Genomic DNA, 16063 nt, shown 5'->3' with positions numbered 1-16063 from the left:
ACCGCTGCCATACCCTCCCCGTCAATCCGCGCTTCGCGCTCTCTGCTCTCCCCGTCGTCACTTCCGGCGCGCAGGCGCAGCGCGGCGCAGCTCCCGGCCGCCATTTCGCCCGCCGCAGTCGGTGCCGCCGCTCCCGCTCCCTCGCAGCGCCATGCCCGCGGGACCCGTGCAGGCCATGGCGCCTGCGCAGCCAGCGCCGCCCGCCGACAGCAAACCGGTGCGAGCCACGGGAGGGGGGGGTGGTACGGGGCAGGCCGCGCTGGGGGCGGGCAGGCGGACGGTTCGTACCGGGACTGCTCGCGGTTCTCGCACGGACCCGCCTGTGGGTGGTCGCGGGGTAGGCCCGAGCCCCCCCTGCGGACCCAGGCGGTGGTTGCGGGTCTGTGGTGAGCTGTGGGCGGGGGAAGAGCGTCCGAATGGCTCGCACCCCTCCCGCCCCCCTGTGCTTCCCGGCCTGGCCCCGCTCTCGGCGCCGTTCACTTCAGCAAGAGGCTTTTCCCGGCTGTCCCGGAGTGGGAGCTGGGCTCCCATGGGCAGGGGCTGCTGCGCTGGCCGGGTTTGACACCACAGCGTCAGCGCCGGGACCCGAGCCGATGGCAGATCCTAATGCACACGAGGAAAACCGTGGCTCCCGCAGATAAAAGCCAGCGGGTTCCCTGCGCCCGCGGGCAGCTCAGCGTGGTGCTGAAGTGAAAACAGCTCCCAGCGTGGTGCTGCCTTATCCTGCTCCTCCAGGTGGTGTTCAGAGCAAGTGGGGATGTGAATTGCAGCTCCTTATGGCACGTTTCACCTGGCGCTCTCGGTTAAGGTTGTATTTGACTCGTTCTGCCTTGGAGCCAGGGGCATTGTGCAGAGCCAGTGGCTTGACTGGAATGTGAACACTTCCCTGTTAAGGGTATAAACGTTTCCCGTAGACCTGTTCTCTTGTAACAGCTTTTCCTGTGGAAGTCACTTGGTGAGGAAGGGGGAGGAACGTCAGTGTCCTGCAGAGAGCTGCTGCTCTGCAGGAGGACAGAGCCGTCTGCAGGGAGGGTTCTGGCATCCTCATTTGGATCCTCATGGAATTACCCTGAGAACAATGCCCTGCAGAGCTCTTCTCTATGAACCAGCTTTTGTTGCAGCTGCCGTGGGATGAAAAGCTGTGCTCGGTTTAATGAGGGCTGATCATTCAGGTTCTAGTTTCTTGTGGTCCCCCAGGCCTCTGGGAGCATTCCAAGCTTCCCAGCCTGTACAGCAGTGCTCAGTTATTCCCACATGGAGTGCTCCAGGTGTTCCTCTTTGCTTGGCATTCCTAAAGCTACGTGGGGTCAAGGCTGGGATAGGAAGAGCACTGGGAGCACTTGTTTTGGTTGCATGGAGGGGCCTGACCTTCCTCCCAAGCCCCTTGTGGTGCCCTGGGTAAGCAGCCACGTTGTCACCCACCCTGAGCAGCTGAGGGGAGCCTGTGGGATGGGATTGTTAAACCAGAGCCTTGTGTTGGGAAGAACTCCGGGATCCGGGAGCTAAGGAGAGCAGTGGCCTCGGGAGCTGTTTGCTTGGAATACCTCATTCTGACCTGGTGTTCCCTGAGCAGGGGGATGCAGAACAGGAAAGAACTTCCTAACGTCACATCTCAGTCTCTCTTCTGGCAGTTAAGCTGTGTTAGGATTGTTACTCCCAGTGAAGTTGGGAAGCAATGGAGATCAACCACTTGGCAATAGGGATTCCAGCGCTCCAGGCTCATTTCAGCCCCTGGTGCTGGTACACACACGTTGCTCACTAGTATTTGAAGTTCCTTCTCTTGTTTTCAGCTTTGATTGCACAGGTTTTTTGATTTGAGGTTGTCTGAATTTAGCATCCTCACTGGTTGCAAGCACCACGAAGATGTTTTCCTGTGGCCCTGCTCTTCCCTTTGGCTCGTTGCTGGAGTTGGGAGGCATCAGTGTGTTACCAACATTATCCATACTAAATCCAAGGCTCAGCTGTGTGCCAGCTCCTATGCAGAGCACCAGATAAATGTGTGTTTATTGGTTTTTCTTACAGCCAGAAGAGGAGCCGAAAGAGGAAGCAGCCCCAGCCAAGCCTGTGGTTGGAATTATTTACCCTCCTCCAGAAGTCAGGAATATTGTGGACAAGACTGCCAGCTTCGTAGCCAGGTAATGGACACTGCTGTTGGCTCACAATTCCAGGGATTTTCCTGCTTTTCCTCTTTGGTGTTAATGGCTGTGCAGCTCTGGAAGCTGAAGGAGGTCCCAGTCCTGTAGCGAGGCTCCTCGCTTGTGTGGTGAGCCCCAGGTTAAATCCCACCCCTGTTTGTGCTCAGCTCCGTGAGCCCCATCTCACCCTGCCCTGAGAGCCAGGGGGAGAGAGGCTCCTCCAGGGAATGTCTGATCCTCCCCTAGGACAGGATCTCCTGTGATGTGTGGATACCAGCAGAGTGGTGGGTGGGAGTGGATCTGAAATGTAGGGAGGAGTCTAAAAGCTGGATAAATTTGACTCGTGGGCTTCTTCCATTTGCTGACTGGCATCATTCCTAGAATCCCAGCCTGGTTTGGGTTGGAAGGGACCTTAAAGCTCCTCCAGCTCCAACCCCTGCCACGAGCAGGGACCCCTTCCACTAGAGCAGCTTGCTCCAAGCCCCTGTGTCCAACCTGGCCCTGAACACTGCCAGGGATGGGGCAGCCACAGCTTCTCTGGGCACCCTGTGCCAGCGCCTCAGCACCCTCACAGGGAAGAGCTTCTGCCTCAGAGCTCAGCTCAGTCTCCCCTCGGGCAGGTTAAAGCCATTCCCCTTGGCCTGTCCCTACATCCCTTGTCCCAGGCCCCTCTCCAGGTTTCCTGCAGCCCTTTTAGGCACTGGAGCTGCATTCAGGTCTCCCCTTCAGGAGCCTTCTCTTCTCCAGGCTGACCCAGCCCAGCTCTCAGCCTGGCTCCAGAGCAGAGCTGCTCCAGCCCTCGCAGCAGCTCTGTTATCTGATTTCAGTCTTATCAACGCATGAGGTCTTAGGCGGTTTGATCCTGGTCCTGCTGCAGCACGTGGGTACCACAGGAGGTGCCACCCCTCAGCTGGCTCATTCTTAACCTCCATGGCATCCAGCAGCCGCCCACTGTGCTGTCACCTCACTGGAAAGGGCCACTCGTCTCTCTGGGTTTAAGGGAGTTACTGGCTGCTGCTCTGGACAAAAGCACTTATTGTGTAACTGATCTCTGAGTGCTGCCAGGGAGCCATGGCTTTCTGTGAGGGTGTGGAAGGGGCTGTTTATCCTTTAGTAGTGTAGAGACCTCCTCTTCTGGAAGGGGTGGAGTGTCCAAACAAGACTCGGAGGTAACCAGAGGATGTGAAGAGAAACATGCTCTGCCTCAAGTGCCCCCAGATACATGGATGAGAGGAATGGATGGTACCTCAGCTTAGGGCTCTGTGAGTGCAACCCTGCCATGCTCACCCTCTGCACAAGCTGCTCCTTACCTACTTTTTTCCTTATATGAACTTTCTGGAAGTGAAACTGGTCCCAAAAGCTTGTGAGTAGAGCAAATCGGTCAGGAAGTAACTTATAAACTGTCAGTGCAGTAAATGCCCTTTTGTTTGTCTGTGGCCGGATGGGCTTGTGGAACACTGCCGAGGTTTGAACTGTCTGAAGAAACATTCACTGTGAAGTGTTCAGACTAAATCAGGACAAGTGCCTTTAACTTGTGTGTGCGGAGCTGTTGGGTGTGAGTTACTGAGAGGTGAACTCCTTCCATGGAGGAGAGGAAATTGTCCCGTGAGGGGCTGATGCATCAACACATCTTACTGCAAAAGAAAGAGACCTTTACCCGGGAGTTGATGCCTGTTCACCTGAACACTTCCTCTGTTTCCTCCCCAGAAATGGGCCAGAGTTTGAAGCTCGAATTCGCCAGAATGAGATAAACAACCCCAAGTTCAATTTCCTGAACCCCAACGATCCCTACCATGCCTACTACCGGCACAAAGTCAGCGAGTTCAAAGAGGGCAAAGCCCAGGAGCCCTCGGCTGCTATTCCCAAGGTCATGCAGCAGCAGCAGACTGCCCAGCAGCAGCTGCCACAGAAGGTAAGTGTCCCTTTCACTCGGGCACAGAACTTGGTTTCTCCCTGGTGACCCACAGCGTGATGTGAAGCAGGAGGTCTGGAGCACGAGGAGCTGGTTACACATCTGCAAGAAAGCCAGCAGTGATCCCTTGGCGTTCAGTGTCTGGGACTTGGTTTGCTGCAGATGGGCATCCCTCAGTTGCTTTGAACTCAAAGTTGGGTGGGGAAGAACCAATTTATTGTTCTACTTGGTCCTTTTTAATGACAAATATGTGTTGATTGACATGGTGCCTACACCAGTGATCACTCAGATTGGGTGGATTTAGAACTGCTATAAGCAAGTCTTTAGAGTCTTGGAGTTCAGTTTGGGCTTGTCTTGTAGAAACATTTCCTTTTTTCCTGCCAGAGGGATCAACTTCCTCTTAAAATGTGGGATGCAGAGTGTTGCTAGTCTTGCCTAGCTGTGCCTTTTCCATACTGGCTGGAACAAGGGCACTGGCTGAATGTCTTCCACATGCACTGCACACCCAGCAGTCATGCTGTGTGGCATTGCCCATCCTGCAGGATTACAACAACATCCTGACAGCTTCCAGCTTTGTTAGCTGGTGGAGCAATGCTTGTTTTCACAGTAGGCCCAAACCCAGATGTCCAGATGGCACCCTCTGGTACCAGCTTTCCTCCTCCTTGCAGCTGCCAGCATCTCTGGTGCTGTTTTCCCGCAACAGCTGAAAGCAAAAGGGGTTCTCCAAGTGTTTGGTGATGGTTTCCTGAGGGCAGTGCCTGAGCTATGTCCTTGTGCTCTGCAGGTGCAGGCCCAGGTGATCCAGGAGACAGTGGTTCCCAAAGAGCCTCCTCCAGAGTTCGAGTTCATTGCGGATCCTCCCTCCATCTCCGCCTTCGACCTGGATGTGGTGAAGCTGACGGCGCAGTTCGTGGCGCGCAATGGGCGGCAGTTCCTCACGCAGCTGATGCAGAAGGAGCAGAGGAACTACCAGTTTGATTTCCTTCGCCCCCAGCACAGCCTCTTCAACTACTTCACGAAGCTGGTGGAGCAGTACACCAAGGTACCCTGGCAGCTCACCCACCAGGTTCAGCGCTCGGCAGCAGTGCTGGGTTCTGGAGGCTACTGAAGTGCTGCAAAGCAGCCACACTGGGAACATCTGTAGGTTCATGAGGGTGCTGAGGCGCTGGCACAGGGTGCCCAGAGAAGCTGTGGCTGCCCCATCCCTGGCAGTGTTCAAGGCCAGGTTGGACACAGGGGCTTGGAGCAAGCTGCTCCAGTGTAAGGTGTCCCTGTCCATGGCTGGGGTTGGAACTGAATGAGCTTTAAGGTCCCTTCCAACCCAAACCAGGCTGGGATTCTATGGGTCTGTCCTTTAAATCCCACTGTAAGTAGAGTGGATATCTCGTATCGTTGGCAGTGTGTGGTGCTGAACACGGTGGGCTGTTACTTAAATGTACCAGCCACTACTGAAATATAAGAGCTGAAATACCAGCCACTACTGAAATACAAGGTTTGTAAGTATAGAGCATAGCTGGAAAGCCAGGAGGGAGTATTTTCAAGTGCAAGCAGGAGGGGTAGGTAATAAGAGGGTTGCAGTAGAATATGTGGAATGTAGCACCAGGGATCTGCTGGTGTGAGGAAAGAGAATAATTGCTTTTAAGGAGGCTCTGGCAAAAAGAATTGTCACCCATTGTCCTGTGTCATGTGTTTCAGATCCTGATCCCACCCAAAGGTTTGCTCCTCAAACTCAAGAAGGAGGCTGAAAATCCCAAGGAAGTCCTTGATCAGGTAATGCCTGGGAAACGTACAGAAGCGTTTCAGTGATGTTTTGAGTGTTTCACCTTCGTGTGTTTCTGGTTTATTGACAGCAAACACAAATACACAGGCAATAAAACTTGTGTTTCCTCTGCAGCCGCTTGAACACAGGGTACTGCAGTTGTGTTTACTGGCTACCATTGGTGCCAGGGGTGGCAGCAGAGGCTTAGGAACTGCATGAAACTTTTTAGAGGAGAATATTTCACTCTCAGGCAACTTCACTGTGACCTCTCAGTCACTTGGAGTCCTTCCAGGTTGTTCTTTATTACTTTGACTTCTGTCTTCATCACGCTGAGGCTTTTCCTTCGAAAAGGTGGAATTACAGGGTTGTAACTGTCCTTTGTTGTGCCAGGCCTCTGGAATACTGCCTGTGTAACTGCCCTGAAAGGGTTGGTAGTGCGAGCCTTTAGGTGCTATAGAGGTGACTGTGTTGTGTCTCTTGTCTGACATTCGGTGTGTGCTTTGCTTGTGCAGGTGTATTACAGAGTGGAGTGGGCAAAGTTCCAGGAGAGAGAGAGAAAGAAGGAAGAGGAGGAGAAAGAAAAGGAGCGTGTGGCTTATGCCCAGATTGACTGGCATGACTTTGTGGTGGTGGAAACAGTTGACTTTCAACCCAGTGAGCAAGGTACTGAAGCCCTGTAACCTCTGTGAAGCTCTGCTCTCTTTGAGCGGGCGCTGTGTCCTGAAGTGCTGGTTTTATCAGACTTCGGGGTTTACAGACGTGGGGCAAGCCTTCTAGTGACACCAGGGCTGGGGTTGTCTCTGGAGTCATTAATGTTCCCCTTGAGCTAGGTCCAGGACTGCACTAGTGTCCACTTTGCCACTTCCACCAGGACAGCAGAACTTGTTTCACTTTCTGGCAGCATTTTCACCTGTCAGGGAATCCCAGCCTGGTTTGAAGGGACCTTAAAGGACCTTCAGTTCCACCCCCCTGCCACGGGCAGGGACCCCTTCCACTAGAGCAGCTTGCTCCAAGCCCCTGTGTCCAACCTGGCCTTGAACACTGCCAGGGACGGGGCAGCCACAGCTTCTCTGGGCACCCTGTGCCAGCGCCTCAGCACCCTCACAGGGAAGAGCTTCTGCCTAAGAGCTCAGCTCAGTCTCCCCTCTGGCAGGTTAAAGCCATTCCCCTTGTTCTATCCCTACATCCCTTGTCCCAAGCCCCTCTCCAGCTTTCCTGCAGCCCCTTTAGGCACTGGAGCTGCTCTAACGTCTCCCCAGAGCCTTCTCTTCCTAAGTACTTCTTAAATTCTACCTATAAGTACCTTCATCTTCATGTGTCATGCTGATGTTGGTCTGGATAGGCTCCATCCTTTTGCTTTTATGTACCTTGGCTCCAAGGAGATATTTGATGCCACTGCTGCATAAAGAAACTGCTTTTCATTCAGGAGGTTCATACTTGTCTGTGCATGGAGCAGTGAAGTGGGATAGGGAAACAGGAGCTCTGTTTTCTGCATTGTAGGGAATTTCCCTCCTCCCACCACTCCAGAAGAGCTGGGAGCTCGGATCCTGATCCAGGAGCGTTATGAGAAGTTTGGGGAAAGTGAGGAGGTGGAGATGGAGGTGGAGTCAGATGAGGAAGATGAAAAGCAAGAGAAAACAGATGAGCCGCCAGCCCAGCTGGATCAAGACACACAAGTGCAGGATATGGATGAGGTAAGTACCCAACAGACCCATTACTTTCATCCCATGAAGTTTGTGTGCTCCTTGGTGCCTTTTCACTGTAAGAAGTTCCTCAGTTCCTAGAGGAAATGAGATTTCTTTCTGATGGAACTTCAGACCAACCCGTTTCTGTTGGAATGTGCTATTTTTGATGTTTCCATGAACAATATAATTTCTCCAAGAGAGAAATGCAGTGTTGCTGTCACCTCATGGTGTGTTTTTTATCTTCCTGTGAGCAGGCCTTTGGGCCACGCTCTGCAGAGTCTGGAATGCTGAAAGATGACTCACTTTAGACTCTTCCTCCACCCACTGTTTAAGCTGTTTTGTGGTCACAAGGAACAAGAGCAGGGCTAACCATAAGCCCCTGCTTACTGTGGTCTTTAATGTGGAAGCTGAGGGTTCTTGCTTCCTCTTCTGGGTCTGCTGAACTGGGATTTATCCAGAGGAACCACTGTGGGTGTCAGAGGCAGAGAAGCTCTGTCTCTTTGCAGCTGCAGCATCAGCTCTTCCAGCGCTGCACGAGATGTTTATGCCTTTCCCAAATGTTGTCTGTGGGTATTTGACTGCTGGAACTTGGTTGTCATTTTTGGGTTTGGTTTAAATAAGGGCTCAGATGATGAAGATGAAGGTCAGAAGGTTCCTCCTCCTCCAGAAACCCCGATGCCGCCGCCTCTTCCTCCCACACCAGACCAGGTCATCGTGAGGAAGGATTACGATCCCAAAGGTAGGTCAGGCTGGTGGGGATCACTGACCACAAAAGCATTTGTTTCCAGGCTGCTTCAACGCTGTGCTCTTCTTTTCCAGCCTCCAAGCCGTTACCACCCGCCCCAGCTCCAGACGAGTATCTTGTTTCCCCCATCACTGGAGAGAAGATTCCTGCCAGTAAAATGCAGGAGCACATGAGGATTGGCCTCCTGGATCCTCGGTGGCTTGAGCAGCGCGACCGCTCCATCCGGGAAAAGCAGAGTGATGATGAGGTCTATGCCCCAGGTCAGCTTCAGGGAGAGCTGTGGTTTGCAAACCCCAGCTCCTGGATGAGTTCTGTGCACTCCTAGCACACCCCATCTCTCCCCTAGCTCTCTCTGATATCAAAGACCCATCTTAAATGTGGCTTTCTGCTTTCCTCAGCGTGCTGATTCTGGGGCTACATTTGTCTTCAGTACATGAAAGCCTTTCTGTGAAGTTAAAGGCAAAGAGCATAGGTGGCTGCTGAGCAGCAGTTGCAGTCTCCTAAAGAGACTGCCATTAGGTACCATAAAGATCATGGGCAGAAGCTTGATCACATTTGATTCTGTCACTTGAGATAAGAACTTCTCTTGCTGCTTGCAGGTTTGGACATTGAAAGCAGCCTGAAGCAGCTGGCAGAGCGCCGTACTGATATCTTTGGTGTAGAAGAGACTGCCATTGGTAAAAAGATTGGTGAAGAGGAAATCCAGAAACCAGAGGAAAAGGTAGAGTGGTCATTAGTGTTGGTTTGTTTTTAGCAGGTTCCTGGAGTATTCTGTATGCTCAGAGACACGCAAGTCTTTCAGCCTGTGTTCTTGCTGTCAAGACTGCTCTCTTGATGTCTTTGCAGCTCATGTTGCAGTCTGGACAGGCTGAGGTTAGGCTTATTCTGATGTATTTTATCCTCTCAGGTGACCTGGGATGGCCACTCAGGCAGCATGGCCCGCACACAACAGGCTGCTCAGGCCAATATCACCCTCCAAGAGCAGATTGAAGCGATCCATAAGGCCAAGGGACTGGTGCCAGAAGATGACAGCAAGGAGAAGATTGGGCCCAGCAAACCCAATGAGATACCCCAGCCACCCCCTCCTTCATCAGCATCAAATCCCCCTGCTAGTGCTCAGCCCATCACATCTGTGCCTCGTCCCCCCACAGTGAGTATTTGGGCTTCCAAAGGCCACAGTTAGAAGGGAGTCCTGATGAAGTTTAAGGGTTATAACAGCAGGTTATAAACAGGCCTAGGGACAGTTTAAGATTCATTTGGAAACATCAGAGTGTTGAACTTGCTGTTAGAAATGGGAAACAAGATTCGGGTGGAGTGGTTTGTCCGTAGAGGCATCAGAAAGATGTGAGCAGCTGGGCAGGGGAAGAGCCTGGGTGGTGAAGTCTGGGAGGCAGAGAGTGTGGCTGACACAGGGAGGGTGGGGGCCTGTCTTGGGTGTAAACAGGCAGGATGTAGAACCAAAGGAGCTGCAGGTAAGAGCTACTCCGGGTGACTCCCTGCCCCAGGTGCTCTGCTCCCTCACTGATAAGTGGCACCCAGGGTGCTGAGGGAAGGAGGAACCATCTCCTTTGTTAATGAGGCTCCTGAGCCTTTCACAGGCAGCTTGGGCCTGAGGTTCCCAGCAAGCATTAGGCCTGCAGAAATCCATATTATTTTAGCCAGGATTGGGAACAGCCCCCAGCATTCCTGCGTGTTCTGTGTGCACTTCTGGTGTCCTCAACATAAGAAGGATGTGGAGCTGTTGGAGAAAGTCCGGAGGAGGCCACGAGGATGAGCAGGGGCTGAAGCACCTCCTGTATGGAGCCAGGCTGAGAGCACTGGGGCTGTTCAGCCTGGAGAGGAGAAGCTGTGTGGAGACCTCAGAGCAGCTTCCAGTGTCTGAAGGGGGCTGCAAGGATGCTGGAGAGGGACTCTTCATCAGGGACTGGAGTGACAGGACAAGGGGTGATGGGTTCAGACTGAAATGGGAAGTTCAGGTTAGCTATAAGGCAGAAGCTCTTCCCTGTGAGGGTGCTGAGGCGCTGGCACAGGGTGCCCAGAGAAGCTGCAGCTGCCCCATCCCTGGCAGTGTTCAAGGCCAGGTTGGACATGGGCTTGGAGCAAGCTGCTCTAGTGGAAGGTGTCCCTGCCCGTGGCAGGGGTTGGAACTGGATGATCTTAAGGTCCTTTCCAGCCTATCCCATTCTGTGTTGCTGCTAATGAAGTGACCCTGTCTCCCTGCAGATGCCCCCTCCTGTGCGTGCTGCTGTGGTTTCTGCAGTCCCTGTCATGCCTCGGCCCCCAATGACATCTGTGGTCCGTTTGCCTCCGGGATCTGTCATCGCCACCCCGATGCCCCCCATCATCCACACCCCACGCATCAACGTGGTGCCCATGCCCCCCTCTGCTCCCCCCATCATGAGCCCCCGCCCGCCCCCCATGATCGTGCCAACAGGTAAGCTCAGTGTGTGCTGCTTCAGCAGCAGCTCAGTCCTGGCCAGCACAGGCTTGAGCTTCGTTCTGTGCCTTTGGTGCCTGGGATGAGAGGTGTAGGTGGCACTGCAGGCCCCAACCCCCATCAGTGAGAGTTTGGGGGTGTTTGGTGTGACCTGTTTCACAGCAACTGCTGCAGGGCTCCAAGCTCCTCCTGCCACTTGACAGTGAATTGGGGGTCACTGGTTGGTGGCTGTGTCCCCACGAGCCTGCCCCGGGGAAGGGGAAGCACCCCAAAGGCCCTGGGCTGAAGAGGATGTGCCAGCACCTTGCTGGGTGCTGCAGCTCCTTGCAGAAGCTGCTGCAGCTGGGAGGAAGAGCTGTTACCTGGCCCCTTTCCTCATGGCATTGGGTGTTCCAGAGTTGCAAAGCACAATGGAAAAGGCAATTCTTCCCTTTCCCCTTCTTTTTCCGCTTTAAAGCGAGGTGCTGGCACTGCTGTCTGCCCAGCTCGGAGCCTTTGCTCTTCTGCAGGATCTGCAGGAAGCTCTTTGGCTGCTTGTTGTCTCTTCCTGGCCTGTTTCCCTCTATGAAAGTTCTGATGTTTGAAGTTTGCATGTTGCTGTTGGTTGTGTGACCTTCCTCCATGCACCCTCCTGGTTATTTTCAGCCCTTGCTGGTTGCTCAGAGAGCTTCTGTGTGAGGGGTGCCTGCTGTGTCTCAATGCTGACTGCATGTTGTGTCGTGTCCCTCTGCCCCCTTCCAGCCTTTGTTCCTGCTCCTCCCGTGGCTCCGGTTCCCTCCCCGGCACCGATGCCTCCTGTGCACCCTCCTCCACCCATGGAGGATGAGCCGGTCTCGAAGAAGCTGAAGAGTGAGGACAGCCTCATCCCAGAGGAGGAGTTCCTGCGCAGGAACAAGGTACGGGTGTGTATGGCTGCTCACAGAGAAGCACCAGAGAGTGCTGACACCCTGGGCTCTGCAGCCCCACAGGGATGTGAAGCCAGTTCACTGCACGGAGAGGAGCTGGTGTGCACGAGGGAGTGACCTCCTGAGGTGCTGGCATTCCCAAACTGCTGTGTGCCTGGCTGGGAAGAGTGATGCAGCACTCCAGCAGTGTGTGGGGATGGTGCCCTTCTGCACTTGAGGGCAGGGAGAGGTGGGTTTATGGTAATGCAAAGAAGAGCTAAAGGTGCTTATAAGGCTTTAAGAACTGCTGAGCTGGAGGTGGAAGGAGATTCAATATCTCAGTGTCAGCATGACTGTGGTGATGTGAGTATTCCATAACAACACGGGCTGGGTGTTACACTGAACCTTCTCCTGAGGGCTGCCATCAGCATGCACTGTCGTGAGTCCTTCAGGAGGGCTGTGAGTGCCTATGGTGCCTGAGGAGAGGGAGGCATGAGAGAAATCCAGCTGAATGCTTTGTTTTGGAAGCAGTGAAGGCTTTTTCCCATCATTGAGGCTTATGTTTACTGGGAGCTGAAGATAGTGCCTGGTCTTGGGAGCAAACACCGTGCCTGGTGCTCGGTTATCGCGGTACAGAGCCTCCTCACCTTGAGACATTATCTGTGTTTCCTCCAGGGCCCTGTCACGGTCAAAGTCCAGGTTCCCAACATGCAGGACAAGACTGAATGGAAGCTGAACGGCCAAGTGCTGGTGTTCACCCTGCCCCTCTCGGACCAGGCATGTAGCACATGGACCTGGCTGCCCCCTTCCTCCCTGTGCTCTGAGCCTCTTGCCTTGGGGAGCAGCGTCTGACCTGATGGTGGGAGCTGTAAACCTCGGGATGCTCCCCAGGCTGTATCCTCCCGTGAGGGGGTGTGTGTGGGGAGCAGTGGGTACACCCATGCAACAGGGAAAACCCCCTGAACAAGCTCTTTGCTTCTCCCCAGGTGTCTGTTATAAAGGTGAAGATCCACGAGGCCACGGGGATGCCGGCTGGGAAGCAGAAGCTGCAGTATGAGGTGGGTTGAAGCCCTTGGGATGCTGCTTGTTATGGCAGTGCTTTCTCACACACAAACTGACTTTTATCAGAGGAAGTTGGTAATGCACCTACTGGGGTGCTGCAGGGAGCAGAGGGAATGATGTTCCTGGCTGTGCAGCACCTTCGAATACAGAACTGCACAGCAGGACTAGCTTTGAATAGGTGGCATCAGTGGACTGTTGAGTTGTTGCTGCAGCAGATGAATCCTCTGGGCTTGGTGCCTTTCTCTGAAGTCAGCCTCTTCTTTTACTGGGCAAGTTGGCAGTTCAGTGTGTCAGTCTCCTCTTGCAGGCCTGTTGTATGTGCTTGGGAAGGTGGATGAGAGTAACTTGGAAGCCCTGAGAAGGCCTCCTCTGGCCTCACTCCAGCAGCTCCACGTCCCTCTTGTGTTGCTGCCCCAGAGGTGGACACAGGACTGCAGGGGGGGTCTTGTTTCCAGTCATGCACAGGCACAACCTGCTGCCTGAGCACTGAACTTTGTACGCTTGGGTGTTCATCTGTGGGCAGATGTGTTAACCCTTGGTGAGAAAGGAAGCTTGGAAGCATTCAAGGCCAGGTTGGACACAAGGGCTTGGAGCAAGCTGCTCTAGTGGAAGGTGTCCCTGCCAGTGGCAGGGGTTGGAGCTGGAGGAACTTTAAGTTCCCTTCAACCCAAACCAGGCTGGGATTCTGTGCATCTACATAACTTCACTTGTGATGGTGACTCTGTGTGTGTGTGTGTGTGAAGGTATCTGGTGTGTATTGTCAGTTCCTGTATCCCCACCTCCTCCAGTGCCCCTCTTCCAAGACACTGGGATCTGTCCTGGTTTTTCCAAAGCCTGCATTGTTCTGTCACCCCCTGTGCTGTCACCATGGCTGGGAGGGCTTTGGCTCTGGGCTTTTGTGGGAAGGCAGCAGTAAGAGTTCTTCTTTGACTTTTTTTTTTTCTCCTCTCCTCAGGGCATCTTCATCAAGGACTCGAACTCTCTGGCCTATTACAACATGACCAGTGGCTCCCTCATCCACCTGGCCCTCAAAGAGAGAGGAGGCAGAAAGAAATAGGAGCCATGGAGCCTAGAGGCATAAAGTGGCTGCGTTGCCACTTGCATAATCCCAACCCTTTGAGTCTTCCAGTCTTTTAGGGGCTATTCCCACTGCTCTAGTTTGATGAGACAGATGCTGAACCCTGTGTTTGGGGGAGAGGGGAAGATAAAGGGCTCTGAAATGTGTAAATGGACTGACCTGGTCCGTTAGGTTTTCAAGATTTGCTTGAATTCCTTCTTGAAGCAACATTGAGATGGTGCCCAGCTCAGTACATCCATCTTTGAGGGATTTACACTGACCGTCATCTGTCTGAGTGCTGCTTGCTGCTTCACTTCACCTTTTCCTGACAGCTTCTTCCTTCTCAACACAGTTGCCAAGCCCCTTGTTCTTTCCCTGTCTTGGATCCCTCTGCAAGAGCCTCTCAGATTAACCCTGACTTGGAAACTTGCCCTCCCTGAGCAGGAGTGTTTGGGTCTGTGTGTGTTAAACAGCTTCGTGCTGCTTCTGTAGAGCCTCCAGTTTGTTTTAATAAACACCTCTTGGTGCAGGCGTCTGTGCTGCTGTGGTGCCTCGGGGTTTGGTGGCGTGAATGGAGCTGTGCCTGGCTTCACAGCACTTGCAGGGGCTGCATGGATGTACATTGGGGTTTGTCACTTACTGTAGGAAATCCTTGTGTTTTCCAGGAAAGGCTGCAAGACGGGTTTGGTTAAAAGTCCCCCGGTGATCCGGAGTTACTCCTCAATGTAAAGCACAAATGGGACGTGGAGCTGTTTGAGTGAGTCCAGAGGAGGCCACGGAGCTGCTGTGAGGGCTGGAGCAGCTCTGCTCTGGAGCCAAGCTGAGAGAGCTGGGCTGGGTCAGCCTGGAGAAGAGAAGGCTCCTGAAGGGGAGACCTGAGAGCAGCTCCAGTGCCTGAAGGGGCTGCAGGAAAGCTGGAGAGGGGCTTGGGACAAGGGATGTAGGGACAGGCCAAGGGGAATGGCTTTAACCTGCCCGAGGGGAGACTGAGATGAGCTCTTAGGCAGAAGCTCTTCCCTGTGAGGATGCTGAGGCTCTGGCACTCTCTTTCTGTGATGCTGTGATTTATGCTTTAGGTGTAAACATAATGCACACAAATGCTGCTGTCTGTGTGTGTGGGCAGAAAGACTGCTCTGAATTTAGAGTTTGATTGGAAAAGGGGGTTTGTGCTTCGTGTTGTGCAGCTGCCACCTTGGGCTTGTGGAGATCCTGTTCTGTGCTTCTGTCAGAGCTGTGCTGCAGGCTGATCCACAGACACAGCACACAAGTTAATGGACAGGTACTGCAGGAGCGGCTGTTGTCGGTGGTGTGGGTGCCTCTCTTCTCCTCTTGGGATAATTCAAAACCACGGATTTGTTATTATTCTTAGTGGTGGTCAGGCACTACCACAACATCCTCATTGCCTTACTGCCTGCTAAGGGGAGAGGGATGCACCAGCCTTCTCTGCCCTGGTGTGCTCCTCTGGCCTGGGAGCAAGTCCTTCTGCCCTGGGGAACGTGCCTCGTGCTGGCCTTGGTCCCCTGGCTGTGGTGAACCCGTGTCAGCATCCTGCCATTGGGAATGTGCTCCTGCCCCACAGCAAAGGTGTGCAATGGCCTTGCTTTGCTTTAAAACACGAGATGGTCGGTGCAAACCGGTGCTAATGTAAAACCAAACTGCAGGAAAGCTCTCAAATGGAGAAGTGGTGTTGGACATCCGGCGTGGGGCTGGGCTTGCAGTCACCCAGCTTTGCTCCTCCAGCTGTGCCTGGTGGGGCTAAGTGCTTTGATGCTCCCTGATCCCACATGTATGTGATCCCATGTATGTGATCCCATGTGTGTCTTTGCCACTGCCTTTGTGCTCAGGTGCCATTTTCATCCTAGCAGGCTGAGCTCCTGGCCCGCTGCTCCTGCAGGAGCACTTCCTGCTAGGAATAGTTCAGGTGGAGCCTGGCCAGCCTTTTCCATCAGCATAAATGGTGGAACAGGACCGTAGTGTGTCTGCCTGGGCCAAACACATCACTCTCAGCGCTGTCCACGCATGGGGAGGACCCACGTGAAGGGTCTGTAGGTGGGATGGAGCTTGGTGCCTGCTCCCTATGGACCAGCCCTGCGAAAGCTTCACCCAGGGCCTCTCCCAGCCCGTTGCCGTCTCCCGTGTGTCCGTTGCTGCTGTGTTTTACCGGCCGGGGCTGGCGCTGACGATGCTGCCGCTTAGGAAGCCTCAGCGTGAGGCGGCGGCGGCGGCGGGAGCCCCGGGGCTGGGGCAGGATGGGGTGCGATGTGCGCTGCGTGCGCCGGCTCCCCCCGGCCCCGTGTGCGCCCGCTGACAGCCCCGGTGCGGCTCCGCTCCCGCTCCCTGCCCCGCTGCCGCCGCTGCCGCCGCCTCCCTTCGCTGTCACCCTGATT

The 16063-nt window shown here is 54.0% G+C and overlaps 1 protein-coding gene across 1 annotated transcript; it reads left to right on the top strand.

Annotated features, from left to right (window-relative positions):
• The first annotated feature begins 123 nt into the window (after nucleotides 1-123).
• SF3A1 (splicing factor 3a subunit 1) lies at nucleotides 124-14207 on the top strand. Its single transcript, XM_062627834.1, has 16 exons — nucleotides 124-217; nucleotides 2023-2135; nucleotides 3843-4047; nucleotides 4832-5089; nucleotides 5743-5817; nucleotides 6319-6469; nucleotides 7307-7500; nucleotides 8113-8230; nucleotides 8311-8496; nucleotides 8836-8957; nucleotides 9144-9386; nucleotides 10460-10670; nucleotides 11415-11569; nucleotides 12233-12334; nucleotides 12544-12615; nucleotides 13575-14207. Exons 1-16 carry the CDS (start codon nucleotides 152-154, stop codon nucleotides 13674-13676), a joined length of 2373 nt encoding a protein of 790 aa, XP_062483818.1. The 5' UTR covers nucleotides 124-151; the 3' UTR covers nucleotides 13677-14207.
• The last annotated feature ends 1856 nt before the right edge of the window (nucleotides 14208-16063 follow it).

This window comes from Pezoporus occidentalis, unplaced genomic scaffold (assembly GCF_034315485.1).
Source record: "Pezoporus occidentalis ecotype Australia unplaced genomic scaffold, CSIRO_AGI_Poc_V1 ctg308, whole genome shotgun sequence".
Classification (NCBI taxonomy): domain Eukaryota; kingdom Metazoa; phylum Chordata; class Aves; order Psittaciformes; family Psittacidae; genus Pezoporus; species Pezoporus occidentalis.
The sequence above is the reverse complement of the archived record's forward strand: the minus strand, read 5'-3'. Positions and strand labels throughout refer to the sequence as shown.

What these genes read in the sequence shown, in the direction of transcription:
- SF3A1 (XM_062627834.1), top strand. Translation starts at nt 152, where the DNA reads ATGCCCGCGGGACCCGTGCAGGCCATGGCGCCTGCGCAGCCAGCGCCG. An exon ending in CCCTGCCCCTCTCGGACCAG is followed by an intron (nt 12,335 to 12,543) that starts GCATGTAGCACA and finishes GCTTCTCCCCAG; the next exon opens with GTGTCTGTTATAAAGGTGAA. An exon ending in AGCAGAAGCTGCAGTATGAG is followed by an intron (nt 12,616 to 13,574) that starts GTGGGTTGAAGC and finishes TCCTCTCCTCAG; the next exon opens with GGCATCTTCATCAAGGACTC.